This window comes from Megalops cyprinoides, chromosome 7, assembly GCF_013368585.1.
Source record: "Megalops cyprinoides isolate fMegCyp1 chromosome 7, fMegCyp1.pri, whole genome shotgun sequence".
NCBI lineage: Eukaryota > Metazoa > Chordata > Actinopteri > Elopiformes > Megalopidae > Megalops > Megalops cyprinoides.
In genome coordinates this window covers 29864887-29878195 of record NC_050589.1, presented here as the reverse complement: position 1 = coordinate 29878195, position 13309 = coordinate 29864887, and the positions used below count along the sequence as shown (strand labels likewise).

The following is a 13309-nucleotide window of genomic DNA, read 5'->3' as shown; positions in this document are numbered from 1 at the left end:
TTATTATTGTTTATACATAACATTCCTTGCAAGGATACAGATCCCAAAAGCGTCACTTTGCTCAACAGGCGCAGACACAGCATTATAAATACAAACTCTGTCACTCAAAGTTTTGTTTCAGCTTGTCCGGACCAATCCTGAGAATATTGCAAACATGTCTCACTTCTTACAACCTTTTAAGTTTTTGTTTATTATTGCAATTATTGTTTTGCTTAGTAGGAATCCATGAGAAGGGTAACGTTAGCTAGCCAACTTTCTGATTTCCACACTGCATTCTACTGGCCGAGGTTCGTCCTTTGGATCTTTCCTACTGCATTTTCACTGGAAGACTTGGGTTAAAAAGGCACGTCAGCGGAATCTCACCTGAGCCCGTAATTCCCTAAATGCAAACCCATTGACTACATACTGCCCAACTCGGTGTAAATAGGTGTGACGCAGCAACATAAACACCTCGCCAGCTAGTGGTGACGGTGTCGCCAACAGACATGCTCTGTTAGACCGTGTTTATGTCCTGTCCTTGTCTGTGATGCATTACAACGGATAGCTGAAAAGGTCGTTGTGGAAAAAATCCTTAGGAGGACGATCTCCTCGTAGATCATGTCCGTGAAACATGCCATCAGCCGGGGGCTGCAACTAGGGAGGTCGGTGCTCCATTTCGGTCTCCTGAAACCAGCCGCCCGAGTTGCAGCGAAGTTCCGAGGCGAGCGGCTTCGCGTAGGCCCGCCCGCACGTACCGTTCAGCCTCAGACTTTCTTGCCAGCTCGTTACCGGTATTACCGCGTTTCCCTCACCGGCCTGGCTGCGCAGCTGCAGTCCCATGGTTTCAGGAGGCTGCTAGGCGCCGGCTCCCCCAGGAACAGGGCCGTGTTTTTGGCATTCGGTCTTGGCCTAGGTTTGATCGAACAGCAACTGGAAGATGACCGAAGAGGTACCGCAACATGTCAAGAAATTCAGGTAAGTTAAGCAAAGGACTCGAAGACCGAGGTAGGTGGCTAGCAAGCTTCGTTTCGTTAACGTGAGGACATGCCAGTTACTGTTTAGCTAGCCAGCAAGCGAAATTTCAGAAGTTAATTTTATCAAAGCTACTAGAGAGGAGAAGGACACATTCAGTTTTGTACCCTACAGAAAAGCGATCTGTAATTCTAATTGAGGTAATAATAATTTCGTCAAATTTGCGTTCCAAATGCGTTGTTTACAGTATACAGGTCACAATCCAGTTAACGTAAACTCAGGCGTAATATCGCCCATAGCCTGGCATTACAAAATAGCAAACAGACAAATTAAGGTGTGTGGTTTAATTAACCGTAGTAAGGTCTTGCCGTAATGAATGGCCGTTGTTACAGTGTGCTTGTTAATGTGTGGGCAAAGAGATTACCGCGTTACAATTCGAGTGGGTAGTTTCTTGTCACATTGTAGACAATTAGGCATTAAATGAAAAGAGAATACAGTATCTTAAGCCAGCACACTGTCCTGCATTGCATAGATTGTGTAGTTCTTTAAGGCATTGTTAGTGTCCCAATAATCTTCTGCAGGAAAGTTGTATTTGTGCATATCCTAGATACACAAGGCAGTATTTTGAGCTCTTGGGATTGTTCACCATGTTTAAAGGCACTGTTCAGGAAGAAGAAGTTCCAGAGCCCCCTCAAGTCATTTGCCTCAGGGTACAAGCTGGAGGACTATGTCATCGGGCGGCAGATCGGGAAGGGCTGCAATGCAGCTGTGTACGAGGCCGCGGCTCCGTTCGCCATCCCGCGGGAGGTGGAGAAGTGCTCGCTGGTGGAGCTCAGGTCGGGCGGGGGTGACAAGCAGGAGGATACTGGGCCTCTGAGGTGCCACTCCATAACCAGCTATCCACTGGCCGTCAAGATGATGTGGAACATCGGGGTGGGTGTCCCTTTCGCCTCGCTTCAAAAACCCAGAGGCGGTCAGTGTGTAGACTGGGTCCACAGTCCATAGACAGACATTACACTCATTACAGTCAGAAATGTAAAAGGTCATATATAGGATCACCAGTTTGGTTGTTGAGAGTTAATGCATATTTTTTTAATCAGTCATCTGGTCATTACGGTTTCTCAAAAGGAAATGAAAGGCTTAAACTCATCTACACAAAGATCATTCACACTTTATTTCGTAATAGGACAGGAAATTAAGAAATGCACTCCAAAAATTGGAATGGAACTGGGATCTGCTGGAAGACATAATTTTCTCGTACTTGCAACTTTGAAAAGTTCAGTAACATCTGTACTGGTTTCACAATGTCTCCCTGACCACTAAGATGTACTTGAGAGTCATATGTTTATGCTCAGCTTGGATGTGTTGTCATGTCAGTCCCTGTTTACCCATTGCTTTGCAGGCTGGTTCATCAAGTGAGGCCATCCTGAGCTCCATGTGTCAGGAGCTGGTCCCAGCAGGCCCACAGGCAGTGAAAGAGGAGTCAGCAGTGGTTGCTCTGAACGGGTGAGTTTTGGCCACAGTTGACCAGTTGTTATCATCCATTTTGTGACACAGCAGAGCAGTGCAGCGAGATGAGTGTGAACTGAATAGAGGTGTTTGTCTTCATGCACAGGCGTTTTGGCTGGGCGCCCAAAAGGGTGTCTGCGCACCCCAATGTGATCCGAGTGTACAGGGCCTTCACGGCAGAGGTGCCCCTGCTTCCTGGCGCCCAAGAGGAGTACCCCGACGTCCTGCCCACCAGACTCAACCCCACGGGCATGGGCAACAACCGCACCCTCTTCCTCGTCATGAAAAAGTGAGTGCGCTCTCTGTTTCTGTCTCTCACATTGTACAATATGTTTGTGTGCATGTGTGCATGCAGCAGCATGGTGTAGTGTTAAGGAGCAGGGCCCACAACCCAGCTGCTGGTTTGATTCCCAGGTGGGCCACTGCAGTTGCTCCCTAAGCCCATAACCCATCTGCTTATGCAGTAGGCATTTTTTTCTAACCACATTTTAAATTAACATACCACGTTACAATAAAAACTGATTGGCTAAGTCTCTTGTCTGCATGCACATGCTGATGCTCATTGAAAAATATAATTTAAAGCTTGATCAAGGGAAACTTGTCAGGCTTATATTGTGATACTGAGAGTATCATGGCCCCATGGTAACATGATCAGAAATTGGTGTGTCAGAGATTTACAGGAGTGACCTTCTCTGTTGCTGTAGCTACCCATGCACCTTGCGGCAGTACCTGGAAGTGTCTGTGCCCAGCCGGAGGGAGGGCTCTATGATGGTCCTGCAGCTGCTGGAGGGAGTGGATCACCTGTGCAAGCAGGGTGTGGCACACAGGGACCTCAAATCCGACAACGTGCTCCTGGAGTTTGACTCCGGTAAGAACAACAGGGGAGGCCAGGGCCACAGGAGTCACTATCTCTCCTGCAGCTCAGTCTGGATTATGGTGTGAGTCATAAAAAGTCGGGCTGGGTATTATTCAGTTTAAATCCAAACGTGACCTAGTTTTTGGCAGAGTGCATTTGCTTCCTGCTTTGTGGATTCTGCAGTGGCACCTTCAGGCTTTTTTGCTCATCGACACAGCCTCGATCTCAAAAATTCAGGGTTTCAGGTGATTCAGGGAGATCTAGAAAGGCTGCACCCTCGTGCATCTCCACAGACATTGTGGTCCTGCCCTGATTTGTGATATTAGTGCTGTGGTAATTATACAGACTCATGTCTGTTTTCGCCCTCTTCATGTAGGAGGGTGCCCCCGCCTGGTGATCACAGATTTTGGCTGCTGCCTGGCGGAGAGGGACTGTGGCTTACAGCTACCCTTCACCACTCGCTGTGTGAGCAGAGGGGGGAATGCCTGCTTGATGGCCCCTGAGGTAAGCGTGAACACTTGCCAGAATTTGTGGTTGGTAAAGGCTGGGCAAAGGCTGGGATATGTGTTTGTGTGCCTCATGATAGCAATTGTTGTGTTTCTTGCAGCGTTTCCAATAGTGTTCTATTTCAGGTGTTGCTCTACTGATTTAGTATCTATATGGCTACTTGCCTAACCCTGTTGAATGCAGTTTTGTTAGTTGCTGTAAATGGGAGCATTTGCCAAATGAGTAAATGCAAATAAATGTAAATGTGAATCATCGCCATCACTCAGTGGTTTTATTCACTGCGGTTTTCTGCTCCTACTAAATGTTTGGGAAAATATGAGACAAAATAAATCCATCCGTCTGTTCGATTCAGGTGGCCACAGCAGTTCCTGGCCCTGGCATGGTGATCGACTACAGCAAGGCTGACGCGTGGGCTGTAGGTGCCATTTCCTATGAGATCTTCGGGCAGCCCAACCCGTTCTACAGCCTCGGGCCGGACGGGCTGGACAGCAGGAGGTACCAGGAGAAGCAGCTGCCCCCGCTGCCCGCCAGCACTCCCACCGACACCCAGCTGGTGGTGCGGCTGCTCCTGCGCAGGAACCCCAGCAAGGCAGGTGTCCATGGCAACCGTTGCGCACTCAGGTTCACTCTCCTAATGCTGATAAAGGAGCAGGCTGTTTTGTTCCGGTAGAGCTGTAGAGATGCTCTGTTGTTTGTTGAATCAAGGTTACTACTTAATTAGGGCAGTTGTGCTTGAATTAGGAACGAGGCCAAATGGTCAGAGTCATTCAGGGTATTCCATAATTTCCAACTTAAAGATGTAGGACATCTTGATGACCATGGTTGTCCAGGAAAAGGGAGGTCGACATTATCACATCTTACAACAGTAGCGGTGTCATAATGTTATGATCAACTGTCTTGATTGAGGGCAAACAATGAATTGAGGTAATTGTTACAAAGCTGGGTGTTCGCTGTATTGTTGTACAGCAAACGATATAGGTGTTGAATAAAAATACATTATTATATCTGTATATGTAAGCCACCCCCTGGCAAAATGAAGACCCCTGCTGTAGTTCTGTAGCACTGCCCAAAGCCTCTCTGAAGCCATTCAATAATAAATGGCCCATTTTGTCCCTGCAGCGTCCCAGTGCCCGCGTGGCTGCCAACATGCTGCACCTGAGCCTGTGGGGCGGGCGAGCCCTGGCCAATCAGGACAGAGCCAGCATGAAGAAGATGGCTGATTGGCTGTTGTGTCAGTCCGCAGTGGTGCTCCTGAAGGGCTGTGGTCTGGGCGGGAGCTCCGTGGAGGCGGAGCTACAGAAGTGTTTCCTTGCCAACCTTGACCTGGAGGACCTCCGCACTGCCATGGGGTTCCTGGTGTTTGGGTGTGAACAACAGAGAGCGGTCCTACCGAATTAGGCTTGCTGTTGCTCTAAAGGTTTCTGTTGTGGTTTGAGTTCACTTTGGTATTTTCAGAAGTGTGCACAAAGCATCATGTATTTGACTACAGCTTTCATCCCTTTCAACCTATTCTCTGGATGTGACAAGTGTGGGAATTTGTTGAAGATTTACTGTAGTAATAGTAAACTTGGGGCTGAAGTTTTATTGTGGTGTTCATAAAAGCACTTTTAGTATAATCCTAATTTGCATGTGCCCAATGCCAAGACTAGGGATTACTGTGTATAATTGTGTCAGATCTACATTAATGATAGAACTCTCACTAATCCTCAGTGTCCATGTTTAAATAAACAGATCTTGACATTGTAACATGAGCAAATTGTGATAAACACGCTACTTTACATAAGTGTAGATGCTGCTATATTTATACAATGAATTTATTTTTTACAAGTGTGTAATGACTACCCTTAAAATGTGCTGATTTACAGAATCAGTAGGCTTGCTGCTCAGCACTAAAAATAAACACTAAATATGGTTGCTTTCTTTAGCATTAAAGCAGAATCCTTTATACAAGGTTGGAAATCATTTAACTATTAATTAAACAATGTTAAGGTGGATTTCCAACTAATCATTTGGGGTTAATTTGGCAGTGTAGCTGTGTAGAATAAAATGGTCATTACCAAAACATGAGGATGATATAAAACACATTTCTGAATTGCAAATAAAATTGTAATTATGAGTGTTACCTGTGTCATGTTCTTTTTTTCAGTTTGCTTTAACAGTGATATTGCATGAGTATTACATGTTGTAATCAAAATGAGATTTATGTCACTGTGCACTTGCTGGCACTGTGCGAGCTACAGTGTCATAGCACAGCTTATGTCCTCATCTAAAAATATAAAATTATTCATCTGGCTCATATTAAGTATATTTAATGGTCTCCGTGGTCTCCCTGATAATTGGCTGCACAATGGTGGGCTACAGTCCCTCAGCAAAGCCAGTGTCCATAATGAAGCTAACAACATAAAACAATGATTTTCCACTTGTATATTATTTCTGATTTTTCTCCATGATAACTGGTGCTGTGGTGCCTTGCTGGTTGGTATTCTTTTTCATGTTGTGTTACCTTCTTAGTTCTTGGTAGAATCACAGTTCGTGTAGGCTGTAAAATGCCCTGTTTCTCTGGTGTTTTTCTCTCATCATAAGACCGTGATAAGACCCATGGAGGCAGAGTTTTTCATTTGTAGAGACTCTTTCTTGTCTCTGCCATGTTGACTGACATCCAAGCCTGTCTCAAAATATGTTTTAGATACTTTTGTAAGTAGCACAAGGTAAGATGTTCAATTCTAAGGGACTTCTCTCCATTATTATGAGAGCCAAATTGTTTCTAATAAACCTGATTGCTGCATTCTTACAAGCTTTGTTTTTAAGCAGGGTTGCTATAGAATAGAATGATTCTATCCAAATAATTTTATTTACTATGTGTGGTTGATCATGACAACAGTATTTTTTTACAAGGAAGGTCCACACTTGTTTAAAAATTGCACAGGAGAAAGTATAAACCAGATGATTACTGAAAATGTATACAGATGAAACAGTTTTTCATCTAAGAAAAACAAGATTGTCTCCTTTAATGAAACAGAGCAGAAATTTCAGACTATACCATTAGCAATATCTCTGCAGCTGGTGTGGTTGATGTCAAAGTCTACTTGATTGACTGAACATTAACTCGCACCCCACAGCATGTGTGTGTGTGTGTAAAGGCAGGACCAATGGCTGAAGGGTGGCCAGCATTTGCACCGAAATCTCCTTTCCAATAAGAGTCATATGAGCGTTGGAAACACTCAAGAAAAATTCAGTTCAAGGGAAACGTGCAATAACAATCAAGAAAAGATCTAGGAAACACACACTTATGCAACAGAAGATGAAATTGCGATAGCCCTGGTGCCAAAACAGCTATCATGGTACCTTATAGAATTTTGTCACTGTCAAGAATTCGGGGGTTTTGATCAATGAAACGCAGGGGGCAGTTTGTCCCTTGAATTAGGTTCAGGAGAAGGCTGCTTTCGTATTGGCAGGTTGGTCAGAACACAAGAGTCAGGTTTCCGGTTCAGAGCTTTATTGAGGGATTGCAAGTATATAGGGTGTGTGTGAGTGTGTGCGGGAGAGAGCCTGTCTCACAGAGAGTATCTGTGTGTTTGTTTGTGTGTGGTTTCCTGCAAGGGAATGAACAGGAACAATGGATTAACAATGGAGTTAGCGTACAGTCACGAATGTGAACGATTCACACTGCATTAATGACACAACTTCATGGATATTGCAGTGGAATGGAAGCCCTCACGATTGCCTCAGTAAATATCCAGCTGTATAAATGGACAGCATTGTAAAACAACTAACTGATGTATGTTGCTCTGGATAAAAGCGTCTGCTAAATATCAATAATGTAGATGTAAAATTGATTTAGTCAGCAAAGAGCTTGGGCGTCATCCTCGAAGGTAACCTGGACTTGAAGGAGTACATTGTTCGCACGTCACGGGCCTGCCGATTCCTCCTCCACAACATCAGGAGGATTCATCCGTTCCTGACAACATACGCAACGCAGCTCCTTATCCAGGCCACGGTTCTCCCTCGACTGGACTACTACAACGCTCTCCTTGCAGCCCTCCCAGCCTGCACCACCCAGCCTCTCCAGCTCATCCAGAATGCAGCTGCCCGGCTGATCTTCAACCTCCCCAAATTCTCCCATGTTACTCCTCTGCTGAAATCCCTCCACTGGCTTCCTGTCGCTGCCAGGATCAGATTCAAGACCCTGACCCTCGCCTTCTCTGCAATCAACAGGACAGCCCCTGCCTACCTCCAAGAGCTCATCCAGCCCTACACACCAGCCCGACCCCTGCGCTCAGCAGCAACTGGACGCCTCGCTCCTTGCATGGTCAAGGCAGGAGGTGCTCATTCTGCCAGACATCGGCGTTTCACCTACATCGCTCCCCAGTGGTGGCACGAACTCCCTGTCTCGCTACGGACAGCTTCTTCACCCCATTCCTTCAGACGGGGCCTGAAGACGCACCTCTTCAGACTCTACCTGGACTGACCCAGCACACAATTGCTGCCCCCCATCAGTGCTGTCGTAAATTGCTGTGCTTTTTAAATTGTGCTTTTTAAATTGTTTCTTGTTGCCGCCTTTACCCTGACGCTCATTGCGCCGTTTGAAGTTGTCGAAGTCCGCCGTTTGAAAGTGTATCATATTAGTTGCCGTATAGGCTGTAATTGTACAAATATAATAGTACTGTGTCCTCAAACAGACCTTGCTCTCAGCTGAGAACTGTCTCATTGTGGAACTGTACACATCCTGTCCCCGTACTGTCGCTATACTTGCTGTATGCACTTTTGTAAGTCGCTTTGGATAAAAGCGTCTGCTAAATAAATAAATGTAAATGTAAATGTAAATTTAACTGTGCGAGGATTTACGGCAGTGGATTTGAGTGTACATGGCAACCCCAATGCTACGTCTCCACGCCGACCCGCCTCCCTGATAGTATTTCTTCAGCTGTCAGCCAATATTATTAAAATAGTTTAGTAAAACTTTGGCCCCTTCAAAGTGAAGACATTAACTTGCCACCATGTTTACCTTTCTTAAACAAGCAAGCAAAAGGTCTGTTAGCGTTTTCGAAGCTTTGCGTGCGACGGGCACCATTTCTGGAATTGCACCGCAAACGGCAGGGTGGGGAGGAGAATATGCTGCAAGAGCTACAAACACAGATCCGAAAAGGCGATTCTCGGACAAGCGTTACAATGTTCCTCCCAGTGCTGAATTTGTAGCAAGAGTTTCTGGAATTGCTACCATGGGCAAGTTACCTTTCCAGGAGTCAGCAGAGGGGCTAGACGCGGCTTTTGTTGGAGTCCCGATCGACACGGGCACTTCCAACCGTCCTGGTGCGAGGTACTGTAAGCGTGAACGAATCCTAAAACGGCACGTCCTGCAATACTGTCTTAATGCAGTTTAGCGAACTACATTCAGAGCTTGCAATGCATAGCAGCAGTCACTCACCATAAACCGTAATTTGTTGTGACACAGTTAATTTGTAATGAGCAAAAATTAGGTTTGCACCCAAAACAAACTACTGTAATTAAGAAAGTGTGCACGAATTCCACGGTTAGTTTTGGCCTATTGCAGTTACACATGAACAATGACTAGTTAACACACTTTCAGTTTCATTTCAGTAGTTGATATTTGCAGAGGAATTCGCCAGAATTACCTTATCACCCTTACCATACCACCCCCCCCCCAAACCCCCCCCCCCCCCCCCCCCCCGACATTATAATATAATGATAGTACAACTTCTATGAAGAGGTGGAAACTCGGGCTGGAAAAAGTACTTCCACTATTTGTTCTAATCGCTTGAATTTTCGAACAGCCCTTAAGACAGAGCAGGAACAAGTCAGTGAAATCAGCTGGTTCAGTGCATGGGTGAACAAGTGCTTCTTCTGAGGACCAGAGTTTTCCGCCTCTGCTTTTTTGACTGACACAAATGGCGCTGTGCTACGGTTCACTCCTTGACCGTTCTTGCACGCATTTTCAATGAGGAACTGAGCGCCTGTGATCTCCTGTAGGTTTGGACCACGTCAGATCAGGGCGGAGTCAGCCATGCTGAGGGCATACAACGGGGGTACGAGGGCGGCTCCGTATGAGTCCCTGATGGTGGCAGATATCGGTGATGTAAACGTCAACGTTTATGATCTGAAGGATACCTGCAAACGGATCCGTGAGGCTTACCGCAAGATCGTAGCCACGGGCTGTATCCCGCTAACACTGGGTAAGAACGAAGTGTTTAAAATTAAGTCAAATTTACTGTTTTCACGATGAATGCGGCAGAAAGTACTTTTATTAATTCTGTTCAATCATTCATTCATTCATTTAGCTATTCATTTGTTCGTTCATTAATCAATTAATTCATTTGCAATGTCATGCATTTAATGTTATTATCAGCATAGTCTGGGGATTCAGGCAGTCACGTGTATGACAATTTGAAAAGTAAAACTGGACTGTCAGTAGGCTGGAGTCACAACTGTTGTTCAAGTTCACCTCCTGATTACTGATATGACTAACCTACCTACCTGTCAAGTTTGTGTCATTGATTAGCCAGAAAAATGATTTATCTCAGATATATATCTTCCACATTACAAACTGTCCTCTGTCTAACAATGGCCTTGATAAAGTCTCCAATGATTATTTATCACAAGAAATTCAATAGTTTAAGCCATGGCTGGATAAAATGTCATGTCTTTGTTGAGAATTGCATTGGTGTATAGGCCTTTCTCCAGTCTTTTGTGTGGCTCCTTCAGCCTTAACTGGTGTTAACTTGTTTTACTCTTTGTAGGTGGTGACCACACCATAGCATACCCGATTCTCCAAGCTGTTGCTGAGAAGTAAGTGTGTATAACTACATTCCAAACACCTGACACGACTCAGCAGCAACCCCTGAGGGCTAAAGGCAGCTCAGTACCACAAACTGACTAAATGACAAATGTCACCAGAGTCCAATACTCGATTCTTGTGTGTCTGATGTGGTAGGCACGGTCCGGTGGGCTTGATCCACGTGGACGCACATGCCGACACCAGCGACGTGGTCCTGGGGGAGAAGATTGGTCACGGCACGCCGTTCCGCCGCTGCGTGGAGGAGGGGCTGCTGGACTGCAAGAGGGTGGCCCAGATCGGCCTGCGCGGGACCGGCTACTCCCCAGATGCCTACCAGTGGAGCCGTGAGCAGGTGATGCTTACAGAGGCTCGCCACTTCCGTCTCCGAGAATTGCGACCAAAGAGGTCCTGTACAGCTGCAGCTTCCTTGAAGCAAATATATGAGGGGCTGGACGTAAATGTAGATTTAAACAAAAGAACATTTCTGGTGATGTTTCATTCACCAGAAGTCCCACCAGTGCTCTTCTTATCGGTCCATTGAAAACATCTGACTCTCTGAGGTAGAGTTTAGCAAGTAAACCATGGAGGGAAAGGTGATCCAGACTCTGATCATAGAGAGTATGTGAATGCATGTTTTTTCAGATCAGTTCCACAATGCTACATTTGATCAAATTGAGCAGAAAGATGAATTAAAAAACCAGTTCCAGAACCTAGAACAGTTTATCAGCAATGTATTTCTTACTATTAGCTTATTATCATCATGAAAATTTCTCTACTTGACATGTTACTATTGACAATTTCGTAATGTAATTGAGAGCAGAAGAGCCAGAAAAAACACAGAGCACCACACAGTGGCATGAATTTGAGCGTAGTTATGTTATCTGTGGGAAAAAAGTGCTTTATAATAGGCCTGCATATCAAAGATGATTGCAAATGAACTAACCTCAGTGTGGTGTATGGTGTGTCTGCATGCAGGGTTTTCGTGTGGTGCAGGTAGAGGAGTGCTGGTTCAAGTCTCTCACACCCCTCATGGCTGAAGTCAGGAAGCAGATGGGGGATGGTCCGGTCTACCTCAGCTTCGACATTGATGCCTTAGACCCTGCCTTTGCTCCAGGAACCGGCACGCCTGAGATCGCCGGACTCACTCCCATCCAGGTGAAGACGCACTCACATTTACATTCACTAATTTGGGTGATGCTCTCTTCCAAGGTAAGGTACTGTACAATAGTGCACATAATAAGACCATATTAACAATAGTACAGATCCAGAAAACATCAGTAACACCTTTGAACAAAGTGAAAATGTATTAAAGATTGCTCCAATAAGCATAATGCTATACTGGAGATTGAAGGAATACAGTGCCAATGAAGTGTTCATTTGAGCCTAGTTTGATGTATTCGTCTTTTGTTTTGTCAAAATGCTTTTAAGACCGCAACCTGCACATACTAAGAACAACAGTGGTGACTTAAGTTTGCTTAATGTGTCCCTCTCGTGACGACATTCAGGCACTTGAGATTATCCGGGGCTGCCGAGGCCTAAACCTCATTGGCTGTGACTTGGTGGAGGTGTCACCGCCATATGACACCACAGGTACTGTACATCCAATGGCGAGAGACTGTGTCACAAGATGTGCACTTGTCAAAACACTGTCCAAGTTCAGCTGCATTGTTGCAGATTAAGTTCAATACTATCGGAATTTTCTATACAATTCCTGTGAAAGTAAGTCTTCCATGAATCTCGTCTGTGCTTTCTCCTCTAGGTAACACTGCACTGACTGCTGCTAACCTGCTGTTTGAAATGATGTGCGTTCTTCCCAAGATAAAATACTACTGAAGTACTCCACAGTACAGTGACACCACCCAACAGTGTTAACATTTTTACACTACAGGAAAAATCAAGATTGTAGTGAATATCATAATGGATGGTCCACATAAACAGTCCCACAAATTTTTTCACGTAGTGCTCATCACTCTTCTTAATCAGTCAATGGTTACTGTAATTTCCATTATCTAACACTTTATGATGAAATATTTCACCCTCACTTTCCACAAATACTTATCCACTAGTCATAAGTCAGTCTCCATGAATAGGTGTCAGAATGTATGATGTAAAATTTGTATATGCCAAGCAAACAAGACAGATGTGTAAAATAAAACAGTAAATTAATAGGCTCTTTATGTCTGAGAAGAGAAAAATCCCCAGCAACACCACTGGAGGAATATTTCAGTCATTCAATGACAGGTGTGGCAATAAGTCATTTCTGAATGTCAACTTTTCACTATGCAACAAGGAAATGTAAATTAACCCATAATTGTTGTGGCCATTGCTACCTTCACATAATCCCAATCCTTCACAGTGGATTGCATTTATTTTTCTTTTAAATTAAACACTGCACACACTAAAAAACACAGCTCTCTTTCTCTGATGCACTGAAGCTCTTTAATGTATGAACACAAGGGCAACTGAACTAGAAATAACAGTTAATTATTAAACATGGAGAAGCAAAGGAATATCTTGTTTTCATACCTCTGAATAACAGCCTAGATATTATGGTATCAAATCTGTGCCAACAGTAACGAAGAGTTCTCACTGATTCTTAGTTAAGTCAATATGACCACACAGAGCCAGTTAGTACAGATGTGTTCAAAGAAGTTTTACCTCATAATTGTCAAATGAAGAATCCCACAAATGTA

At 44.7% G+C, this 13309-nt stretch overlaps 2 protein-coding genes across 2 annotated transcripts; both read left to right on the top strand.

Moving 5' to 3' along the window:
• The first annotated feature begins 218 nt into the window (after positions 1 to 218).
• On the top strand, positions 219 to 5945 carry pink1 (PTEN induced kinase 1). The gene is made up of 8 exons (XM_036533189.1): positions 219 to 954; positions 1609 to 1884; positions 2354 to 2457; positions 2567 to 2749; positions 3165 to 3328; positions 3693 to 3820; positions 4176 to 4412; positions 4943 to 5945. Exons 1-8 carry the CDS (start codon positions 598 to 600, stop codon positions 5219 to 5221), a joined length of 1728 nt encoding a protein of 575 aa, XP_036389082.1. The 5' UTR covers positions 219 to 597; the 3' UTR covers positions 5222 to 5945.
• Positions 5946 to 8728: 2783 nt separating this feature from the next.
• agmat (agmatine ureohydrolase (agmatinase)) lies at positions 8729 to 12989 on the top strand. Its single transcript, XM_036533802.1, has 7 exons — positions 8729 to 9140; positions 9812 to 10014; positions 10579 to 10627; positions 10773 to 10968; positions 11592 to 11771; positions 12122 to 12206; positions 12376 to 12989. Exons 1-7 carry the CDS (start codon positions 8821 to 8823, stop codon positions 12447 to 12449), a joined length of 1107 nt encoding a protein of 368 aa, XP_036389695.1. The 5' UTR covers positions 8729 to 8820; the 3' UTR covers positions 12450 to 12989.
• Positions 12990 to 13309: the final 320 nt, after the last annotated feature.